This window comes from Orcinus orca, chromosome 3, assembly GCF_937001465.1.
Source record: "Orcinus orca chromosome 3, mOrcOrc1.1, whole genome shotgun sequence".
Classification (NCBI taxonomy): Eukaryota; Metazoa; Chordata; class Mammalia; order Artiodactyla; family Delphinidae; genus Orcinus; species Orcinus orca.
In genome coordinates, this window is record NC_064561.1 from 124,296,890 (window position 1) to 124,322,165 (window position 25,276).

A 25,276-nucleotide genomic window follows, 5' to 3' on the forward strand; every position below is an offset into this window, starting at 1 on the left:
CGAGTGGTTGATACATTACTGGATATATATATCCAATTGTTGTTACTGTTATGCTGACTTTTATTTTCTTCCACAGCGTTATAACTGTGAAGACTTAGATAACAGATGCTTGCATAATGAAGACTCCTTATTTTTTTCCTGCTGATTAAGTTACAGATATTTTTTGCTTAATTTACAGTTATAATCTTAAAACCATATGGAAAGAATACTCTTTTAAACTTCCTGTAACAATCTGCTAAAAATTAGTATTTTCTATTAGAAAATAATTAAAATTAGTTATAGCTACTCTCTTAGCACCTAATGTTTAGATACTGTTTGATTGTTTAAAGTTAAATTATAAAATCTAAGTAATTTCAGATGGAATGTATATATTTTCTACCTGGTGATTTTTCTTAATGTTGTCATTTAAGATTATTTAAGTTATGAAATATGAAGTACTATTAACATTTTATTGATATTTCAGACAGGAGAAAAACTTTTGGAACTCAATGGACACACTCAAAAGATAACAGCTATTATTACATTTCCTTCTTTGGAAGCTTGTGAAGAAAAAAATCAACTGATCTTGACAGCCTCTGCTGACAGAACAGTTATTATATCCTTATAGAACCAAGTGGCATAGCTATGGTGATCCAAGGGACCAGTACATATGTTATCAGTCTTTATCCTCTTGGGGTCTGTCTGTACATTCTGTTTTAGCAAAAATGATTTTGTTCTAGCCTTCATAAGACACTTAAAAGTATTAGGCGTCTGAAAAGTATTAGACTGGAAATTGCAAGTTAAGGCTTATTGTTGTTGGAAACTTCATAACTAAAGCTGTTTTTCTCAGAGTTACTATTATATCAAATTACATAAAACAGGAAATGGGAGAATGTGGGCTTAAAAATATTTTTCATCTCAGATTGCTTTTCAATTTAGAGAAACAAAGATGAGTTGAACTGGAGAATAATTCACATTTTTTTTTCTGTTCATTGTACAGCAAAAGAAACTTAATGGCCCCAACCCATAAGAACTTTTTGAGGATATGAGTCTGGCAGAAAAGCGAATTACCATCTGCTCAGCGTTTAATATATGTAGTATTTTATTTTATTTTTATTTTTGGCTGAGTTGGGTCTTCGTTGCCACATGCAGGCTTTCTCTAGTTGTGGTGAGCAGGGGCTACTCTTTGTTGTGGTGCATGGGCTTCTCATTGCGGTGGCTTCTCTTGCTGTGGAGGACGGGCTGTAGGTGCATGGGCTTCAGTAGTTGCAGCACACAGGCTCAGTAGTTGTGGCACACAGGCTTAGCTGCTCTGCGGCATGTGAGATTTTCCCAGACCAGGGATCAAACCCATGTCCCCTGCATTGGCAGGCAGATCCTTTGTTTTTAATATTTATGTTTCCTTTGCCTTTTTTTAAAAAAATTATTTAATTTATTTTTGGTTGCATTGGGTCTTTGTTGCTGTGCGCGGGCTTTCTCTAGTTGCGGTGAGCGGGGGCTACTCTTTGTTGCGGTGCGCGGACTTCTCATTGCTGTGGCTTCTCTTGTTGCGGAGCATGGACTCTAGGCGCGTGGGCTTCAGTAGTTGTGGCTCATGGGCTCTAGAGCGCAGGCTCAGTAGTGGCACACGGGCTTAGTTGCTCCATGGCATGTGGAATCTTCCTGGACCAGTGATTGAATCCGTGTCTCCTGCATTGGCAGGCGGATTCTTAACCACTGCACCACCAGGAAGCCCCATATTTAGTATTTTCAAACAATTAAAAAATGTAAATGATCTTTCCTCCCCATACTTTCAATTGAAAATTTAAGATGTAGTAGCCATAGTAAAGTGTTATAAATTGCTTATATGTGCCAGGCATTGTTCTATTTTACATTTATTAACCCATTTAATCCTTATAATAAGTATTTCTATTATTTTCATTTATAAATAAGAAAAGAAAGGCACAGAGAGGTTAAGTAACTTGCCCAAGGTCATGCAGCCAGTATAGGGCAGAAGGCAACAGACTGACTGCAGAGTCAGAGCTCTGAATCACTATGTAATACTGCTTTCATAAAATATTTTTCTTAAATAAATAAATTTTTCTTAAATAAATTTAGCCCTTTTATATTTGTGGAATTGGGTCTGTGAAAGCCATAGCTAAATGCTATGGATAGCTAATCTTTCATTACTTTTTTTTTTAAGGTATCATAGATTAGCTTTAAAAAGTCTATGCTTATCTGAGAATTCTCTTTAAATAGCTTCAAGCATTACTGAAGTAAGTTTTGTAGTAAGTCCAAAGGTATAGGTGTTTCTTAGGCTTCTGTAGAACCAAGACATAGTTTATGACACACTTTAAATGAGCTCATCAGCTGAAGTGATTTCTAGACAGAGTGCCAATAGGTGAAAGAATTTGAAGAAAAGGTTTAAGTGGAGATAAATGGTATTTTATGGTGATTACAATATTGCATAAACAGGGGCATAATATGCACTCATATGTTTAGGTCAGAGTAGCTTTACTACTGTTGCTCTGTTGAGGCAAGTGTTATTTTATGGACTAAAGGTCTCTTTTTGGGGTTTGTTTTCAGCATCAGTATAATCTCTGCGAAAATAGAATATCAAATACTTTTTATTAGACTGTTCCTAAGGTACTATGATACTATTTAGAGCCAATTATTAAAATTACTATTACAGTGCAGACGTGAGTAGCTGGGACAATATCAGTATAAACTTTAACTGTAAATGATAGTATAGAGTTATTTCCTTCGCTGAATGACGTTTTTTGTTAAAAATAATTTCAGGTTGTTTTGTTGGCAGTTTCTTTTATTCATATGAATTCTAAATTTACCCTGCTTGGGTCTCTGCTGTTAACTAACTTCATTAATTAAATGCTGAGGGTAGACTTTATTTCTTTGTCAAGTGATGGTCTTAAGAATCCATATATATGTTCATATTTATTTGTATGTAAATGTGTTCTCAGATATGATATAAAATGTATATCTTACCATAGGAAATGGTATGAAAAATTTGAAAATCATTATGCTCCTTAAGTCAAACTAACCTTGGACATTTTATGAGAGGTCCTGTAATTATTTTAAATATGTATATAGTTAATAGGAATACACTGTTACTGTCTTCTTTCAATCAAGATAACAGTAGTAAATGATGCCAGGCACATTGAAGGAGCTTTCAGTAAATGTTAATTAATGGATGTGATAGTTTTTAGTATAAATATTTTATGTTCAATGTTTATTAGATTACGGTAGATTGTTTTGGAGAATAAAACTTAAATTTTATATAGTTGCAATATTTAATGCCTGTAAACATTCAGTATTCAGACCATTCATTCTGTTGGTATTTTCAAATGGTTTGATAGTAAAATTTACCTCAGACTTATTTTACATTATAAGTCTGCTATGCTAAGTTGATGAATTGATTTTTGTGGTAGTATAAACATGAAATATTTCATGCTTTATATATTTTCTATGTAAATGTGTAATATTTGTGATTTATTAGAAAAATTATAATTAAGGTTTAAAAATTCTGCTGAGAAATTATTTCTTAACATAAATTTAGGTATGGGACTGTGATACTGGCAGACAAGTTCAGAAAGTGTCATGCTTCCAGTCTACTGTAAAGGTAAAATTTTTTTTTTTTTTTAAGGTAAAATCTTAATCAGATACTTTACGGTAATAATCTTTTTGTTTCAGAAAAAATTGTTTAATGATTTAGCTGAAATTACTTTTGTAGTTTTCAAAAATTACTTCTTCCACACATACACAGTCATTTGATTCTTCTAACACTAGATTTTGGGGAGTATATATATTAAATGCTAGAATTTTGAATTTTAAATTAGAGCAAGAGGTGAATCTCTATAGTAAGATAAGGAAAAAGGTCGTAGTACCTAGTATGTTTTTAGTAGGTAATTCTAGGAAGAGATATTACTTTCAAAGTGACTACAGCAATAGCTAGTCTCTTTTTTGTTTGTTTGTTTTAGCTTTGAACTAAAACATGGAGTTATTTGTCCCTCACCATCTATCTTCCATAAAATGATAAGGGTAAGATATAGCAATTACTTAGTTCCAGAACAAAATCTTTTGTGGCTAATTGGCTGCTACTGTTAGGTTCATTCATTTTATAAACAAATATTAATCGGAGCTTATTACTTGATAGGAACTCTGCTACATGTTGGAGAAACAAACTTGGATAAGACTTGGCTACATTGATTTCTGTAGAAGAAATTACCTTAAATGTTCTCAGAAAGTACACTGTTTTTCAATAATGTCAACAAGTTTGGGGAAAGATACTAGTAAACTGAAATAGTGTTTCCTCATTTGCTTTGAAGATTACTGATCTCTGTATTGGAGCTAACACTTTCAATGTAAAAAAAAAATCAGTGTGCCAATAGTCAAAGTATTTCATTTTTTTCCCTAAAAGGCAGCATCTCTGGTAGCCATCTTATGCTACTATGCTATTCTGATTATCAATTTAGAAAAGTTTCTGGGAAAGAAAGTGCCATTTACTATATACTGGTATCCAGTTTTACAAGGGACTGTCTTTGAAGTCAATAAAATATTGACCTGATCAAAATCTCTACGCTTTATGTGAAAAGATGCTCCTATTAAATCCCTCAAAAAATAGTCTTGCTTATTTGACTGAGGTAATTAGGATTCAAATGAAAATATATGCATTGAAGGAACAGGGAAGGAGAAAAAATTTAGTGTATTTGGGGGAAATTCATTTGGTGAGCTGTTTCATGAACTGGTCAATAAAAAGTATCTTATTTCGGGGCTTCCCTGGTGGCACAGTGGTTGAGAGTCCGCCTGCCGATGCAGGGGTCGCGGGTTCGCGCCCCGGTTCGGGAAGCCTGTGCTCCGTAACGGGAGAGGCCACAGCAGTGAGAGGCCCGCGTACCGCAAAAAAAAAAAAAAAAAAAAAAAAAAAAAAGTATCTTATTTCGGTATGGTGAAAGGACTTCCTCTTTCTTTTTTAATGAGCAGCCTCCTTTCCCTTGAAAGTACTTCTTAAAGGGGTTTTACTGTACTGTTAATCAGCTAGATAGTTGTGTTTATTCCCACTGTGATCCTGTTTCGCATTAAAAAAAATCGTTAAATACAGCATTTCATTCATTTTAGTTCAGTGGTTCAATTGTTCTTGAACTGATAGTTTATCAGAGAATTTCAGATCCTTAATAAATATACGAAATACTATTATTTATTTTTTGAACTAGTAAAGTTTCTTTATAAGAGATGATATTAGCAAGGAGGTGCTGAAATTGGCATTTTTATTGTCATTGAGAGTATAATCAAAATGATCTTCCTGGAAGGCAGTTGGCTTTATGAATGAATCTTAAAAAATTATTATATGAATTGACCCAGTGATTCTACTCCTAGAAAACTCTTTAAAGAAATGATAAAAACTTGGGCAGCGATTTATGAACAGAAATATATATTACAAATATATTTTATAAATGGATGATTGACAGTATCCTAAATGTCTTATAGGAAAATAGTTAAATTATGGTAGACATATATGCTAAAAATGGTTTCAGAAGAACACATAGCTTTTGGAAAATGCTAATGATAAGATGTTAAGTAACAAAAGCAGTATAGTATCCTCAACAAAACACTAGCAAACCAAATCCAACAATATATAATAAGGATTATGTACCATCATCAAGTGAGATTTATCCTAGGAATATGAGTTTAGTTTAACATCTGAAAAATCAATCAATGTAATATACTATACATGATAAGAATAAAGGATGGAAAACATGATCATCTCAATAGATGCAGAGAAAGCATTTGACAGACTCCAACATCCTCTCATGATAAAATACTCAACAGACTAGCAGTAGACGAGAGCCTCCTCAACCTGATAAAGGGTATCTAGGGAAACACAGCACCTAACATCATATTAATGGTGAAAGACTGACTGAATACTTTCCTCCTGAGTTCAGGAACAAGACAAGGATGTCTGCATTTGGCATTTCTCTTCAACATTGCACTGAAGGTTCTGACCCAGGGCAGTTAGACAATAAAAATGAAATAAAAATCATCCATAGGGGCTTCCCTGGTGGTGCAGTGGTTAAGAATCTGCCTGCCAATGTAGGGGACATGGGTTCGATCCCTAGTCCGGGAAGATCCCACATGCCGCAGAGCAACTAAGCCCGTGGGCCACAACTACTGAGCCCGTGCTCTAGAGCCTGCAAGCCACAACTACTGAGCCCAAGTGCCACAGTTACTGAAGCCCGCGTGCTTAGAGCCTGTGCTCCACAACAAGAGAAGCCACTGCAAGGAGAAGCCCGTGCACGGCAACAGAGTAGCCCCCACTTGCCACAACTAGAGAAAGCCTGCGCGCAGCCCCGAAGACCCAACGCAGCCAAAAATAGATATAAATAAATAAATAAATTTAATTTTAAAAAAGCATCCATATTAGAAATGAAGAAATAAAACTGTTTCTATTCACAAGTGACATGCTCTTCTATATAGATAATCCTAAATCCATAACAAAACTATTAGAACTAATAAACGGATATAGCAAGATTTCAGGATACAATCTCAATATACAAAAAATTAACTGTATTTCTTTAAACTAGCAATGAGCATTCCAGAAATAAAGAAAATTTATTTGCAATAGCATCCAAAAAATAAAATAGAAATAAATTTAAAGAAGAGCTATGAGACTTGTATACCAAAAACTACAAAACATTGTTGAAAGACACTAATGAAAATATGAATAAATGGAAAGAAATTCATGGATCAGATTTAATATTGTTAAGATTGCAACGTTACCCAAATGATCAACACTGGACAGAATCTCAGCAGGCTTTTTTCCCCTCAGAAATTGACAAGCTGATCCTAAAATTCATGTAGAAGTAAAGGGACCCCATAATAGCTAAAACAGTTGTGAAAAGAAAGAACAAAGTTTCAAGATTGAAACTTACAAATTTCAAAATTTACTACAAAGCTATAGTAATCAAGACAGTGGTACTGGCATAAAGGTAGATGTACAGATCAGTGGAATAGAACTGAGAGTCCAGAAATAAAACCTCACATATGTGGTCAATAGATTTTTGACAAGGGTGTCAAGACCCTCCAATAAGAGAAAGAATAGTCTCTTCAGCAACTAATACTGGATCTAGATATCTACATACAAAATAATGAAATTGGATCCCTACCTCATGCTGTAACCAAAAATTAGTTCAAAATGGGTCAAAGACCAAGATATAAGAGCTGAAACTATAAAACTCTTAGAAGGAATATGAGTAAATCTTTGTGTCCTCGGGTGATACAAAGTGTCGCCTTTGTGTCCTAGATGTGATAGCAAAAGTATAGCAACAAAAGAAAAAAATGATAAATTGGACTTCATCAAAATGAAAAGCTTTTATACCTCAAAGGATACCATGAAGAAAGTGAAAAGACAACCAATAGGATGGGAGAAAATACTTGCAAATCATATATCTGATAAGGAACTTGTATCTTGATTATATAAAAAGAGCTTTTACAAATTAACAATAAAAAAGACAACCCAATTAAAAACAAAGAATTTGAAAGACATTTCTCTGAAGAAGGTGAGCAAATGGCCAATAAGCACATGAAAAGAAGCTCAACATATTAGTCATTAGAGAAATGCAGTTCAAAACATAATGTGACACTATTTCACATGCACTAGGTGGTTAATATCTAAAAGACAGATAATAACAAATATTGGTAAAGATGTGGAGAAATTAGAACCCTCTTACATTGTTGGAGGGACTGTAAAATGGTACAGCCACCTTGGTAAATAGTTTGATAGTTCAGCAAAATGTTAAATAGAGTCATTTGACCCAGCAATCTCACTCCTAGGTATTCCCAAGAGAAATAAAAATGTCCACACAAAAACATGTACATGAATGTTCATAACAACATTACTCATACTAGCCTAATGGTGGAAACAACTTAAATGTCAATGAACTGATGAATGGATAAAATGTGTATAACCATACAGTGGAATATTATTTGGCAATGAAAAGGAATATAGTACTGATGTTAAAAAATCAGAGATTAGACACAGTAGGACGTCTTGAAGTACAAACTGCACTGATTATTTTTAACCCTTTTTATTCCAGCAGTTTAAAAAGCAACCCCATCCTCAGCCCAGGGAAGATTACCAGAACCTTTTCCTTTTTATTTTTTAATACATATTCTCTCTTGCCCTTGTGTTCACTCAGAGTTAATGGGTGGGGAGAGAACTATGAAAGGTGTGGACTTTAAAGTACTGTTAAAGGTAAAGGACTTCTACCAACCTTGAAATAATTTCCTGAGTCAAGAATTAGGAGGTTTGAATTTGAAAGATACATAAAAACTAAGGTCATATTTTCAGTTTTATTTAAAAAGCAGTTTACGTTAAGCTTGTGTATTAGTTGTCTATTACTGAGTAACAAATTACCTCAAAAGTTAGTTGTTTAAAACAATATCTCAGTGTTGGTGGTCAGGAATAGAGAGCAGTTTAGCTGGATGGTTCTGTCTCAGTGTCTCTCCTGAGGTTGCTGTCACCTTCAGGTGACTGGGTTTGGAGGTGTTAGGGGGTCAGATGCTAGGTGAGTTAGTGTTGGTTGGTGTCCAGAGGCCTCACTTCCTTGCCTCACTTCCTTGAGGGTAAAAAAAAGATGCCAGCCACAATTAAAAAAAAAAAAAAAAGATGGATCCTTCTCCATGCGGCTGCTTGTGTGTTTTCAGAACTGTAGAGTGAGTGATCTGAGAGAGCAAGGAGGTAGCCACCATGTCTTTTATGACTTAGTCCTTTAAGTCACACACCATTCCTTCTGCCTCATTCTGTTCATTGGAAGCTAGTGACTTAGCAGAGCCCACATTCAAGGGGAAGAGAATCAAGCTCCACCTCTTGAAGGGAAAGGGTATCAACTTGTGGACATATTTTAAAACCACCGATGAATGCTTGAATTTCTAAACTGATAACTATTTCACATGAATTTTGCAGTGTTTAGCTCTTCTTCAGAGACTAGATGTTTGGCTTTCTGGTGGGAATGACCTCTGTGTGTGGAACCGAAAATTAGATCTCCTGTGTAAGACTAGTCACCTTTCTGATACAGGTAAAAACAAATCAAGGTAATTGTGAACCATGATAGACTCTAAAAAGACACAGTGAATCTTCAAAGAGACTTTCCATGAATACAAAGGAAATATAGATTTTCTTTTTAATTCTGAATATAAGATGTAGCCGTATTTCTCCAATTCAGGTTAAGGGTTGTGTAAAATATATTTCCATCTCAAGTTGAAAGGAAAAGATCCCCCTTCCTTTGGCTTCCCCTTCCTTTCTAACAGAATTTCTCAAAAGTGATCAAGAAAAACCCTTTCATATATGCTTCTGGGCCAGGTCTTAAACTGAGTTTGATGAGCATGTTGACACCTGGAAGCAGATCTTTATGACTTTACAAAGCATTTTCTTTCTTTATTTGTAGGGTCATCAGACTTTGAATAGATTCCTAAGGATGACCTCATTTTACAGTTGGTTTTACTAAAGAAACTTCACTCACGTGCAAACTTACTAATAAAATTCTATTTTCTCAGAATTCTGTTGACATATACTTTTGGTTTTAATAGAAGAAAAATCAGTTTTGACTTATATTGATATCAAGGAACTTAAAAAATAAAAATTTATTCAGAGTAAAAATATTTAAGTATAAATGAGTAAATTTAAATGACAGTAACCTTGAAGTCATGTGATACACTATTATTTTTGTTTCTAAAAGTAGTGAAATGAACCCATGGACATCCTAGAAAGAATACAGGCATACCCTGTTTTATTGCACTTCGCTTTATTGGGCTTTGTAGATACTGCATTTTTTACAAATTGAATGTTTGTGACAGCTCTGAGTCATGCAAGTCTATTGGCACCATTTTTCCAACAGCATTTGTTCACTTTGTGTTTCTGTCACATTTTGGTAATTCTTGAAATATTTCAAACCCTCCACCAGCAAAAAGATTATGATTGGCTGAAGGCTCAGACAGTGGTTAGTATTGTTTTAGCAATGAAGTATTTTTAAATTAAGGTACTAATATGTACATTGTCTTCTAGACATAATACTTTTGCACATTTAATAGATGACAGTATAGTGTAAACATAACTTTTATGTGCACTGGGAAACCAAAAAATTTGTGTGACTTGCTTTATTGTGAGAATTGCTTGATTTTGGTGGTCAGGAACCAAAACTGAAATATCTCCAAGGTATGCCTTTGTTATTAAACTTCATTTACACTTCATTATTGGAACTAGTTTATCTCCACATGGGTATTATAAAATACCAGAAAAATAATATGATGTCTTAGCAAAACTAAATCCATACCTTACTAGGATTTACAGTTTAACTTCTCAATTCAGTGTTCAATCACTAGTAATCTTGTTTGAATCTAGAGTGTATTTTCGTGTTTACTATTATCATGAGTTATATCTCTTTATTTACATATACATTTTCCTTCCTATTTCTTATACTAGCCTGTGGGTATCTGTGAATTTTTATTTCATGAATTATTAGTAATTATGTTGTGAAATATTGAAATCAGGGCTAAAAATACCTTTTGTATGTTAATGGAAATAACCACCTATTATTGCAGTCCCCATTCCTGTTACGAGTTATCTTTGAGTACTGTACATTAAGTAGTCACAGTTTGCCCTGTTTATCAGTGTTTCAAGATATAGCAGAAGTCTTTGAGGAAATCAGTTAGAAAGCTTTGAAAAGGCCTTAGGTTGCCATTGGTGAGCTTTTCATGATTTGGATTTAGCAGTACTCTTAGACCCTTATCTTATAAAGCTCCTTTCAGTAAGCCTTGCTTGATTTATGGACTGGCAGGGCTTTTAGAACAGTTATTACATATTTGGAAATAAGCAAAGATAATCTTAGTCAGTCTGATGCAATGGAAGGAGGCTTGGACTAGAAAACAGGACATCCATGCCCTTTCCAGCAATATGTTCTGTGATTCTGTGTATTAAGTTGCTACTTCTGGATTAATGAGTTTCTAGTATTTTTATTTCATAAATAATTTAATAAACATTTTTTTAAACAAGCTGTTTTCTGCATCTGGAATTCTCCTCTGCTACCCCTTCCCCTGCTCTCCTATCTCTTCTACTTCTTGTACCACTCCTCCTCCCCTTTCTCCTCCACCACACCATCATCCCCCCGTCTTAAACATGGGAAAATAGAAACATACTGTTAAAACAGTATGTGGAGAAAAGATTTTGGCCAGAAATACTCCCCAAGTGGGAAGGTAAAGTAAATGAGTAGAATACTTTCCAAATTTGTGTATATGTTATAAATTATATATATATAAAATTACATATATTTTATAATGGAGAAGTGAACTTTTAATAAACAGGGTTTTTTGCCAACACATGTGGTGGTTCTAAATCTAATACATGAATATTTTTTGCTGACAATGTAATATATTTTATGTAAATAATGTAACATATTTGTAACATTAATATAATGTAATATATTTTATGTAAAATATAATGTAATATATTTTATGTAAAATAATGTAACATATTTTATAGAAAGTAACGTAACATATCTTATAGAAGTTATGGTTACCCTAAAATCATTTCATGATTCAGCTATAAAAAGATACTTAGAATTGTATGCTTAATAAATGAAATGTGATGGAATGTTGAATCTGATTATTCTAGTAATAGAAGGAGTTTTGTAAATGTGTTGATTGATTATAAACATATTATTTGAAGGCCACTTTCCTAGCTGTTGACGGTTGGCTCACTCATTTACTGCCAGGGAGCCCACCCAGGCTTCTTAAATTTACATTGAGGAGCATGCCAATTTTATATCTCATTTGAGCTAGCCATCTTGTAAATGGTGATGATGATTATCTTAAGGGTTCCCTGGTAAATAAGTTCACCACAATAGTAAAAATATTCAAAGAGCATTTCCTACTCTTAAATCAATAATGTCTTCCAGAGGTCTCACCTACTTTTCACAAAATCATTTTCCATATGTAAGCAAGCACGGAAGTGTGATGTAGCAAATTGTGTGTGCTTTATAGTTACCATCCCCTTTATAGGAATGACCAACATAAATCTGAGAATGTTTTTGTTTTTGATGTAATCCATGAAGAAAATAATTTAACCTTCGTTTTATATGTTTTTGTGAAGGGATCAGTGCTTTGATTGAAATACCTAAGAACTGTGTTGTGGCAGCAGTTGGCAAAGAACTGAGTGAGTATGACTCTTTTTTTCTTTTATTTTTTCTTCTTTTTAAAAATTTTAAACTAGCCTTGTATACACATTTCAGAAAGACTAATTCAAGGGACATCTTTCCCGTCCCAGTCTTGGCCTCCTGGGATTGTCGAAGTGATGTGGAACCCAAGACATTTTCAAGATCTTAGGTCAGTTTTTTACCACACTTGGTCTAACATAGCCAAGTGGGCAAGGTAACCCCATTCCTCTGATGCTAGAGAAGGCCATTTACATTCCACAGTCCTCTCTGTTGCTGATCCACACTCACACACTTACTTAGCAAAAACTTTAGACACATAAAACAACTATCAACATTCTGGAAACTAAAAGCTTGAGTTGGGAGTGTTGGAGGAGGATTATTTGGGGAGTTCACTAAGATAGGAACTGTGGAGGTTTTGCCTCAGTAAGCCAGAATGGGGCCCATTTTCTTGTGGGGGAGTTTATGCCATTTCCCTCAGACTAGTGGGACAGCAGAAGGAGGGATAGCAACAGGAATTTTGTAAATGTATTAACTGATTATAAACATGCAGTTTGAAGGACACTTTCTTAGCTGTTGACTGTTGGCTAACTCATTTACTGACAGGAGCCTGCAGTAAAAAAAAACCTTCTATGTTCATTACCTTATGGATGAAATTTGGGTGCTGAGAAGTGATAGAGTAAGCACACTTCTTAAAAGCTGCTTTTTTCTTGAAGAATTTTTGTAGCCCAGAGGGCATTTGCTATTACTTGTGCTGCTGCTTCTAGAGACCAGCCTTGAGATTTGCTATGACCATCAGTTGGCATGTTTGCAGATACCAGTGAGCCATGAGTTAATTGTTCACCATTTATAAACTGTTGTCTGCAGGCTCTACTGCTTTGCAGTCACATTTCTCTTTCTTCAACTGAACTTTCTGTGTGTAATCATGTCTGAGAAGTAATTTTCTAGACCCTATGCTTATTCTTTCTTTTCATAAAGTAATTTCTAAAGATATAATTCTGTGTTTAGTTTTTTTTTCTTCCTTGCAGAAATTCAGTTTTCCCATGTTCTTTATTGACCTGGAAAGACGTCTAGCTTTTCCCTGCCTTTTTCCTCTGTGTCAATCACTTGTGTTTTGCTGGTTTTACTGTAACTCAGTGGTTCTTACATTTTAGTGTGCGTGAGAATGACTTGAGGACTTGTTAAAAACACAGATTACTGGGCCTTACTCCCAGAGTTCCTAATTCACTAATTCTGGAGTGGGGCCTGAGCTTCTGCGTTCTAACAGGTTCTCTGGTAGTGCTGAGGTTGCTGGTGTGGGACCATACTTTGAGGATGGCTGCTGTAAATATTTTGATCCACTTCTTTCCATCTCAGTACTGTTGCTCTATTCAGGTACTCATCTCCTCTTTTGCCTGCTCTGTTGTGATAGTCCCCTAACTTGTCTTCCTTCCTCTACTGCTTCTCAAATGCCTTCTCCTCTAGTTTAGTGCTTCCCAGATACATTTTCTAGTAGATGCTAGAGGGATCTATCTAAAATACAGGCTTCAAGACAATACAGATGCACTTATTTGCAAAGCAGGAATAGAGACACAGAGGTAGAGAATGGCTGTATGTATACGGAGCAGGGGGCGGGGGATGAATTGGGAGATTGGGATTGAAATATATACACTATTGATGCTATGTATAAAGTAGATAACTAATGAGAACCTACTGTGTAGCACAGGGAACTCTACTCAGCTCTGTGGTGACCTAAATGGGAAGGAAATCCAAAAAAGAGGGGATATATGTATACGTATAGTTGTTTCACTGTGCTGTATAGCAGAAACTAAAACAACATTGTAAAACAACTATACTCCAGTAAAAATTAATTTAAAAAAAAAATGCAAGCTTCAAAGCTTCAGTGGCTTCCGATTGCCTACATCAGTTGTTTCTGAACTCTCAAATTTCTGATTAGTACAAAAGGTCAAACTTGTGGAGATCAACATAGAGTTGCCAGTTTTTATTTTGTTTAGTGAAAACATTAAAAATCCCAAACCAGAAACCAAACTACCATTTACCACCCTGATTTTATAAAAATAAGTTTTAAACAACAAAATATGAAGAACATGATCTCAGAAAAAAAGAATAGGACTTTAAATTGAATACATTTAGTTTTATAAAAAAAACTTATGTAGTCCTTATTTTTTCTCATTTTTGCTCCAGATGAAAGAAATCTTTGCCCTAGGGACCCATGTAAGGACACGAGTAGCCTACAAGTCCAGATTTTTCAACATATCAAATCATGCCCTCCATTATTTCCCTCCTGCTTCCTTTGAGTCCTGTATCACTTGCTTGTTAACACTGAATTGCTTGGGATTCCCCAACCTCTATGCCTTCATTTCTGTTGTCACCGTGTATTGGACTTGTCCTCCTACTTATTGTCCTCTTCGATCTGGCTAATTTCTAAAATAAGAGATTTTTATTGAATGAATTAGTGAATTCATTGAAATAGTAATAAAAGCAACACTAATGCCTCAACGGAAGTTAGAATATTAGCTAAAAAAAAGGAAGAAATGAAAGTTGGTTTTATTCTGAAAATAATTTATAAAAAATACAAATATTCTTTAAAACGAGGTTCTGCATTTTACTTAGTCTTATAAAATAAATATGTTGTGCCATTTTTCCTTATAAAAATAAGTTTTATTCCTTTAAATGTACTATCTTTTCTATTTCTAAGACTAAGCTTGTGCCCATGTACTTGGTTTTAAATGTTCCATACCAATTTCTCTTTTTCTAATGTGAGGGTTCCCCTCAACAGGAAATAGAATTTCTGTGTGCACTAGCTGCAGTGACTTTGAGGCTTTTATTATCAATAGCTAAGCAAGGCTATCAGCTCTGAGTACTCATCCTGGTTCAGAAGTCCAGGATTTTTCTATTAATCCTTTTTTAGAATTGACTATTGCTTCTCTTTTTTTTTTTTTTTTTTTTGGTGGTACGCGGGCCTCTCACTGTTGTGGCCTCTCCTGTTGCGGAGCACAGGCTCCAGACGCGCAGGCTCAGCGGCCATGGCTCACGGGCCCAGCTGCTCCGCGGCATGTGGGATCTTCCCGGACCGGGTCACGAGCCCGCGTCCCCTGCATCGGCAGGCGGACTCTCAACCACTGCACCACCAGGGAAGCCCTATTGCTTCTCTTTTATCTTCTGATCTAATTCATATTTGTTTTATTTCCTCGAAGTTATTACATGTGTGACCCTTGTGAATACTTGTCTATAGAGACTATATTTATGGACTCACTGAGCAGTTTCACATTATCTTTTGTACTTTGCATTTTTTTGATCAGAGGCTTCACGGTTGGTAGTGGGTTTAGAAGAGTTTTAATAAAGGAACAGAGCTCTGAGGACACACTCACTTGGGATTTTAGGAGATCATTTCAAACATCTCAAGCATTTGAAAGAAATATTTTAAAGTAGTATGAACAAGGCTGTCTTTGGAGATGGGTTTTTCAGTATTTTAGGTATTTCTCACTTAATGAAATGCTAGTTTTTGAGCAGAAATATAACTTTAATCTTTGACCATTTTAATAAAATTATATCTGTCTTTTCATTTAGTAATTTTCAGGCTGGTAGCACCCACAGAGGGATCACTAGGATGGGATATTCTTCAAGTTAAGCGCCTCCTTGATCACCAGGATAATATTCTCTCACTGGTTAATGTCAATGGTAAGCTCATTGTGTACGTGTTGATATTATGTAAAAATTTTTTAACTTTTTAACCTGTTTTGAACTTTAGTCTTGTTTTGTTCTAGAATTCTGGAATTACCATGATGAAAATATTGCTATTAATTAGTAGGGATTGGCAGTCTTTTATTTTCTGAGGTTTAAACCAGTGGAATTCATCAAGTTTCATAGATTGTTAGGTTTTAGATTTAGGCACAAGGGGAAGAATAGAGTTGGGCAGAGAAAAGGGATGACAGAGGAGAGAGCATACTTACCTCAGGTGCTGCTTGGTAGCTGTGGGATGATTGTTGTAGGCTATCAGTACTAATGCTTGGTAGCATTTTGACTTTTTTGTGTGTGTGTGTGGTATGCGGGCCTCTCACTGCTGTGGCCTCTCCCATTGCGGAACACAGGCTCCGGACACACAGGCTCAGCGGCCATGGCTCACAGGCCCAGCCGCCCCGCGGCATGTGGGATCTTCCCGGACCGGGGCATGAACCCGTGTCCCCTGCATCGGCAGGCGGACTCTCAACCACTGCGCCACTAGGGAAGCCCAACATTTTGACTTTTTTGGCAAATGGTCCTGGCTAGTTTCTCTTCGGAAGATCACACAGTACAAATTATATAGCACTCTACTTACAGTAGAATGAGCTGGATTCAAGCCAGTTGTAATTATGATTGAAGAGTCAGAGAATAACACCAAACTAAAGGTCTGCAGAAAATGGGTCATATCTGCCCTTCCTCATGGATGTGTGTGTTGGTTGTTTTTTTGTTTTTTTTTTTACTTTTTGGCCGCATGGCACGTGGGATCTTAGTTCCCCGACCAGGGATTGAACCGCCCCCCCCTGCAGTGGAAGCACACAGTCCTAACCGCTGGACTGCCGGGGAAGTCCTGCCAGACTTTCTGTTTGGCTTTATAATGATTTTAATGAGTTAGCTCCTGTGAGCCGAACCTGACATCAGATGACAGGATAGGATCACAAACCACAAATCCTGGGATTTAGCTACTTCACTTTCAAATAAAGTGACACCTTATATCATCAGAGCTTTCCTGGGTGATCTGTGTTCTGAGGTCAGATGGGAGGACTCCTGGGTGGCTTCAGTTTGATAGTCTGGAGGACACTATAAGAGGGTCCTGTAAGGATGCCATGAATATGATGTTGTAAGGGGACTGGACTGCACCCCCTGATCTGAGATCTGGGTTGGCTGTTTTTGAGCAATACTTTGTAGAAACATGAGGCAGAGGGAAAGGGGAACAGACAGCACTAAGTGTAGTCTCCGTTTGTATGCTGTTCAGTCACATTTTCAGATACATCAGTGAGAATGTCCCTTCCAGTTCCAAAATTTTCCTCTCCAATAGCCATTTGCTTGTTCAACCCAGCTGCAAGTCTTTCTGACGACTATATTATTAGAAATAATAATATCAGGAGCACCACTTTATTTTTCTCTGGGGGCTCCTTTTCTTCTAGCCATGATGGCAGCACAAAAGGCAGGTTCTTATTTGGAAGTCCCTCTGACACTGAGCCAGAGAAGCTCCAAGGCCCTAAAGCTGTTGAGAAAAGCACAGCAGTGTTTTGGCCATTACAGTGGTCATGCCTAGTTGTCCCATTTTAGAAGTGAAGCATTGGTACCAGGACCTGGCATGTTTCCTTAATGAAGGTGATGGGATGTTCCTGAGGTAGCCTTAACCTCATGGCACTTCTTTTGCTGTGTGATGTACAGAGAAGCTTATAACAGTTTAACCAAGAAAGCTTTCTTCAAGTATTTCTTTGCCAGCTTTTTAAGGGAAGGAAAATGGAAAGCTAAAGCAAAAAAAAAAATTGTTAATAAAAATTACAGAAAACCCCTAGTGCTTTTTAGTTTATAAATTCCATGATTATAAAATTACACTACAGACTATAAGTAAGCCAAAAGCATATTTAAGAATCACATATGGACAAGTAGTCTGGTAAAATTTGAGAATGATATTGTGACAGTCTTACCTCGTATATAGACGCGTCTGCCATGCTGCAGGTTTTGGCAATCCTGAAATGATTATGTTGTACAAGTCCCAGTTCCACTTTCAGCCCTGCTTCTTTATCCCCACCAATTACCAATGAAAGATGTGGCCAGTTACTGGGTTTATAACTCACAGGAAAAGTGCATTTTCATTGAGGTGGCCCTAGGGCAACCTTAGAATGGTACAACAGAGAACTCCTACAAATGTGGATAATGAATACCAGGTTTGCCAGTGAGGTCTGAATGCCTGTGCAGAGATTTTCTAAGACAGACATACAAGATAACCTTGCTTATCTCTTCTGGCAAAAGGCTCTGGGTGCTGCTTCTTTATTTTATTCCTTTTCTTGTTTTGTACTGACAGCATGGTATGGTAGTCACAAAGTATTAGTACTTCTGAGGGATGGGTAGACAGGTATCAGGTGAGATTTTCATACTAAGTGACTTTTGATAATTGCATAGGATGAAAATCCATCCCTATATATAAAACACATCGAGGTTGTTTGGTGTGAAACATTTTGAATGACTAGTTTGGGATAATTTACATAGCAAACTATACTGACTCGGGTCAGTGCCAGCATTTTATTTTTAGTGAAAAATTCTAACTGGGCTCAGGTACTTTGCTATTACAAAGATGAATTACAGACACTTGGAGGAGATCAGAGCAGGCAGCTGTGTGGTCTCAGTAGGTTAACTCTATTATAATGACGCATGCAGAATTGGAATCTAGAAGGATCTTCACTTGTTACCGTCTCTGGTTCTTTTGTAGTTTGAGTGAGATTGGAAAGAGGAGGGAAAGGGATGGAAAAGAAGGTCATGGAAAGATTACTACTGTCTTAACGTTCCCACTATTAGAACTAGGAGCCTGTTTCTCTCCACAGATGAGAAATGAACTTAATTCTTCACAGAGAGAATTCTATAGAGTCTGTTAATAAACTATATAGAAATTGGACTTGGAACCAAGACAAAATAATATTTACCTGTATGATTGCTGGTAATTCTTTATTTCTATGAGATTGTTCATCTAGTTATTAGAGATTTCTGTCCTGCTGGTTTATTTGATAAATGGGATAATTAAATCATAATTACTCATCCATGTATTCCTAAATTACAAGTAACTGGATGTTTTAATACCATTAATATGGAATAATACCAGGGGCTCAAAATAATACCAGGGACTCAAAGATAACATTTGATGTCTTTTTAAAATGGCTACACATTATTTAATTTGATTTTTACAATCATCTTCATTTAATGCCTGAGAAATCCAAGATAGAAAAAGATTAAATGATTTTCTGAAGACCAACCACATGGCTAGTAACAGGCAGAGCCAAAATTAAAACTAGAGTTTCTAGACTCACAGTGCATTGTTCTGTTCCTCCTAAATATAAAGGAATTAAAATAAATTGCATTTCTTTAAGATAGTTTTTAGTCTCAGCAGTTGTACATTTTCTATTAAATGTATAATTTGTCAACTGTCTTAGTTGGCCCACTAATTTCATTTTTATTAAAGGTTTTAAAAACTTGTTATTGTGCAAATAATACATATGAGGAAACAGAAACATAAAAATGTAAAAATGAAAATGAAAATCATCCTACCATACAGCATTAAGTACAGGTTCATATCCTTCTAAGTGTTTTTCTGGGTGTATATATGTATGTATATGTGTATACATATGGTGTGCTTTTTGTAACAGTATGTCATGAATATATTTCTGTATTAATATAACATACTTTTACAACTTAGTTTTCAATAACAGCATAACTATTTCATTTCGTGGATGTTATTTATTTATTCGATCCCCAGTTGGATGTTTTAGGATACCTTTAGATTTTTAATACTATGTGTAACAGCCTTGTCACATGTCTTTTATGTACTTTCCTCAGGATAAATTCCTAGAAGTGGAATTGTTAGATCCGGGTTTACAACTTTTTAAGGTTTTGATGTATATTACCAAGGATTGCAAAGATTACACCAGTTTATACTAGGGCATGAATAGTACGTGAGTGTGCTGATTCCTTATGCTTTTGCCGGCATCGGGTGCTTTCGTGTTTTATAATCTTTCCCGATTTGCAAGTCAGTAAATAGTATCTCATTGCTTTTAGATGTCTTTGATTATTAGGGAATTGAACGTCTTTTCACATGTTTACTGGCCATTTGTATTTCTTGTTTTGCCAGTTCAGGTCCTTTGCCCATTTTTCTGCTGGAGTGCTTATCTTGTTCTTAGTGATTTCTAAGAAGTGCTTATGTATCAAGTATAATCAACCTATTTCGACATCTAAATTGCAGACTTTTCCCAGAGTTTTGTCATTTAAATGTATGATTTGGGGGGACTTCCCTGGCGGTCCAGTGGTTAAGACTTCCCTTTCCAATGCAAGGGGTGTGGGTTTGATCCCTGGTCAGGGAGATTAAGATCCCACCCACATGCCTTGAGGCCAAAAAACCAAAACATAAAACAGAAGCAATTTTGTAACAAATTCAATAAAAACTTAAAAAATGGTCCACATCAAAAAAATCTTTAAAAAAAAAAGTATGATTTTGTGCTAAGCAGGTGTTTATTCATATCTCTTTCCCCAGCCTCCACTCTGTCTCCTTGAGAAGCCTTTTAGCACTCCATATTCATAAAACATTCACCTTTATTTTCCTCAGTTCTTTAAATACCTTTAATGTTTTAATCTGTTTGAAACTTATTTTGGTATATGTGAAATAACAGAAAATATATATATTGGTCGTTGCCCCCAGTTCCTGGCACAGAGTTCCTTAAAACTCTTGTAATTGCCCAAGAGATAAGAGCACAAGGAACATCTTTTGTTCTAATATTTGGTCTAATATTTCCTGACAGAGCTCCTTGGAATTTCCTGGGTGATAGGAGTGTCTTTTGTTCTAATGAGGCTACTCTTTCTTGATGGGCTCCTGGATGGGGGCTGGTCACCAGAAAGACCAAGCCATTATTAGAAGCTTAGAATTTTTGGCCACTGGCCACGCGCCCCCGCGGCAATTCTCCAGAGAGGGGAGAGGGGCTGGACGTGAAGTTAGTCATCGATCATGCCTATGTGATGAAGTTTCCATAAAAATCCCAACTGTACGGGGTTCAGAGAGCTTCTGAGTTGCCAAACACGTGGAGGTGCTGGGAGAGCAGCATGCTCAGAGAGGGCATGCGTGCTCTGCGATCCTTCCCACATACCTTGCCCTGTGCATCTCCTCCATCTGGATGTTCATCTGTATCCTTTATCATATCCTTGTATAATAAAGTAAGTAAACTTTTCCTGAGTTCTGTGAGCCATTCTAGCAAATTAACTGAACCTGATGAGGGGATGTGGGACTCTTCGATTTATAGCCAGTTGGTCAGAAACACAGGTAACAACCTGGATTTGCAGTTAGTATCTGAAGTGGGAGAAGTCTTGCAGGACTGAGTCCTTAACTTGGGGGATCTGACACTATCTCCAGGTAGACAGTGTCAAAGTTGAGTTGAATTGTAGGGACACTCAGCTGGTGTCGCAGAATTGCCTGGTGTGGGAAAACCCCACGCATCTGGTGTCAGGCATGTGGTGAGTGTGGGAGTAAAGGAGAAACAGAAGTGTAGCTTCTCTTCACTGTGTATGATCCAAGGTAAGGTTCTTTTGTTTTTATTCCCCAAATACTTAACCAAATAGTCCAGCATGAGGTATTTCTTTCTTCGCTGAATTGAAATGCAATCATTATCACATACTAAATTTCTAAGTAAGCTTGAGTCTATTTCTGATAATCTTCCTGTTTGGCTTGTCTAGTTACCTCACTGTTCTAAACATTGTGATTTTATAGAGCAATACTACTAGGCAGTTCATTCATTTTTATGTTTAGCTTAGGTAAATGGTCAATAATGAGACATCTATGAACTCTGCCTAGATTTGAGTTTTGTAACTGGCTCCCATGTTGGAGAGCTCATCATCTGGGATATCCTGGACTGGACTGTGCAGGCCTGTGAACGCAACTTCTGGGACCCATCTCCACAGCTGGACACTCAGCAAGAAATAAAACTCTGTCAAAAGCCAAATGACGTTTCTATTCATCATTTCACATGGGATGAAGAGGTAAAAAAAAACAAAATTGAGAAAAATATCTATAATCTTGTCTCTTTTAATAAACCGTTTCTAATTTTAAAAATTTAATCTCATGATCCTATAGAAAGTTATCATTCCGTGTGTTCACGTTGTGCTCTAAAATGTTTTGATATTTTTCAAAGGTTGCATCACTTGCTTTAAAAAAGAATTTTAATCTTAGCTCTTATCTTTGAGGCAAGGAAGTGATTAAATGGCCACAGATTTAAAAACCCTATTGAAATTTTGAGTTGGATTAAATATTCCCACAGGATTTGAGGATAATGCTTAAAATTGTTCTAAGAAACACTTTGAGAAAGAATCCTTTTGAAGATTCTGGTGCATTTCCTGGAGCAGTAAAGGAAATTAAAAATTTCAGGAATGCCTTTCTTTTAGTCTGCTGGCATCATGGGGCAAGATGATTGTGTGAGAATTATTGACTTCAATCCTTTAGGCCTTGGCAGTGATGCTCTTGAAGCACTTTACATCCTTTTTTGCAGTAGTAGATTAGTACCAATGGATTTCTGAATCTTGGCTCTGATCTGAACATCTCTTCTTTTAGCTTCAGGGGCTCAGAAAATATGTTTAAAATGGGGGTTCCTTTTCTAAATATAATCACAAGAAATGTTTGAGTTATAAACTTTGAGGAGAGGGGTTAGAGGAGGCTTTTACCTCACTTTATTTTGTGCCTTCCTGTACTGTTTAAATCTTCTAATTGTATGTGTTTTGTTATTTTTATTTAAAAATTCAGTAATAGTGTTCTGGATGGGGAGAGCATGGTCTGTTTTTTTGTTTTTGTTTTGGCTTTCTTTGCACCTCTCTTACCTTAAAAACAAAACAAAACTAAAACAGAGTAGGGTAAGAATAGGTTAAAGAACACTGTTATACCTAAAGATTAAGTTTCTTTATATCCCAATTTTATTTTTTTTAAAAAAAGTAAATATGATAGAAGACAGTAGTCTCAGAAAAGATGGAAACTATCTCTAAGAGTTGTAGCCCTAAAAATTTTATATGTATATATATTTTTATCTTTCTTTTTTAAAAAATTATTTATTTAGTTTTGGCTGTTTTGGGTCTTCTTGTTGCGTGCAGGCTTTTCTCTAGTTGCGGCGAGCAGGGGCTACTCTTCAGTTGTGGTGCGCGGGCTTCTCATCGCGGTGGCTTCTCTTGTTGCCGAGCACGGGCTCCAGGCGTGCGGGCTCAGTTGCTGTGGCTCAGCCTGCTCCGGAGTGCAGGCTCATCAGTTGTGGCGCACGGGCTTAGTTGCTCCGCGGCATGTGGGATCTTCCCTGACCAGGGATCGAACCTGTGTCCCCTGTATTGGCAGGCAGATTCTTAACCACTGTGCCACCAGGGAAGTCCATATATATATATATATTTTTTTTTTTTTATTTTTTTGCGGTACGCGGGCCTCTCACTGCTGTGGCCTCTCCCGTCGCGGAGCACAGGCTCCGGACGCGCAGGCTCAGTGGCCATGGCTCACGGGCCCAGCCGCTCCGCAGCACGTGGGATCTTCCTGGACCGGGGCACGAACCCGTGTTCCCCGCATCGGCAGGTGGACTCCCAACCACTGCGACACCAGGGAAGCCCCATATATATTTTTAATTTGATACCTTTTTCTCACTTTTGTAAAAGTGTTTAAAGTTTTGCATTTTGTAGTCTTTAATCTTAAAATTTTCGATTGGTGTTATTAACTGCTATAAATGCTTAATAAAGCATTAATAAAGCATTCACTTTTCCCTAATTTTCTTTGTTTTATCGGAGTTTTTTTCTTTCTGCAGGGGGGCCATTCATTGTTGATGACAAGTGGTTGATAGAGTGATTCTGTTGAGTAAAGGCTGCCCCAAAGCTTATTAATTCTCTAGTTGTGTTGATAATTTTCTTTGTGACTTTGGATAAATCATTTAAACTCTGCACAGATTTCCTGGTCCATATAACTAGTTTCTGAGGTTTCTCTGCATTGAATGTCACCCAGGACGCTAGATTTTAGCAAGTTGGCTAGCTGTTCTCATTAATGCTCATGGCACTGGTCTTCAGCTTGCATTGCTACATGCAGAATACCAATCCTGAGGGTCAAGGGGATCATTCCAGATTTAAACTCTGGTAAGCCTTGGGGGGCATGTTTTGGTCGAGATGCTGTAGGTCTGAGTTGGCGTTGTAGCCTTTGAGGCTGCATGAGAAGTATTCTTTGGTGAGAACAGGTAGGCAAAAAAAAAGGAGTTTTGAAAGGTCTTTCTACTGGCATACCAACTGAGTAAGAATGAATGATTCTAAGACAAGAGCTACCAGAAGTCTAGTGACTTGCAAAATAATTTTGGAAGCTAGGTGGTATGGTATGAGGCAAGAGTAAGGGACTGGAGTAACATGACCTGGATTCTAATATCAAACTCTCACGTCTTAATTTTTGTGTGATATTAATCTTTTATTTTGACTTATTATTCTGGAAAATAGCTTTTCCTGCATTAATGAGATGTTGTGAGGTTGAAGTAAGGTAAGTATTGGTGAAAGTACTTTCAAAAGATTAAAGCTGCTTTAGTAAAAAGGTGTTTCTAATACTACATTTGGAAAAATGTTTTTGTGAAGCCACTGTATATATGCCACTATAGCATATGCTTTTTTGTATCCTTTATAGGTCTTGTGATGCTTAAGATGTGGAGTGCAAGTAATTTTGCTCACATTTTTCAGGCAAAAGAAGCTAAGTAGTTTTCCCAAGGATATAGTATTATGTGGATGAAAACCTAGGTTGTACCTCAGCAGCTCCACCTCCACTGCAGGCCAGTCTGTCAGCCACAGCTCCTTTCTCTGTCACATTTCAACGAGGAAGAAAGCGATGCTGTGGGGTATAATATACAACGCTTTCTCTGTATTAGCAGTTGTGTCCTTCCACCTTCTAAATGCTGAGCTTTCCTTTGTGCTTTGATATTTTTGGATTTCAGAGGGCAGTACAATAATTTGGGCTGAAGGCTAGGAATAGGGAAGGTAACAATGGCTTTCTGATCTCACACCAGGCCTGGAAATCTATTACACCAAGTAGTGGTAAGTACTAGTTTTATGCCCATTACTGAACTTCCCCCCTCTCCCCCCGCCAGAATGTATTTGTTGCAGTTGGAAGGGGTTTATACGTCTATAACCTTCAAATGAAGCGTGTGATTGCCTGCCAGAAAACTGCACATGACTCCAATGTCCTGCACGTTGCCAAACTTCCAAACAGGTACAAGTTTCCGTCAGTTCTGTAACAGGTGAAAGAAATGCATAGTTCCCAGGGCCACCAGTGTAATTTTTCAAGGGGCAAAGTCACCTGGCTCCGTGGCTTGACCTGTTATGTTCTTTTGGAAATGGAGACTACCCCA

The 25,276-nt window shown here is 36.7% G+C and overlaps 1 protein-coding gene across 2 annotated transcripts in view; it reads left to right on the forward strand.

The window, feature by feature from the left end:
* The window catches only part of WDR41 (WD repeat domain 41), a 61,966-nt gene that overhangs the window by 31,653 nt on the left and 5,037 nt on the right, over nt 1–25,276 (forward strand). For both annotated transcript variants that reach the window (XM_049707755.1, XM_033430057.2), the window contains exons 4-10: nt 464–595; nt 3,533–3,595; nt 8,936–9,047; nt 12,116–12,178; nt 15,747–15,857; nt 21,736–21,920; nt 25,016–25,137. In XM_049707755.1, the coding sequence (XP_049563712.1) occupies nt 464–595; nt 3,533–3,595; nt 8,936–9,047; nt 12,116–12,178; nt 15,747–15,857; nt 21,736–21,920; nt 25,016–25,137 (788 nt within the window). The remainder of the gene's footprint in view (nt 1–463; nt 596–3,532; nt 3,596–8,935; nt 9,048–12,115; nt 12,179–15,746; nt 15,858–21,735; nt 21,921–25,015; nt 25,138–25,276) is intronic.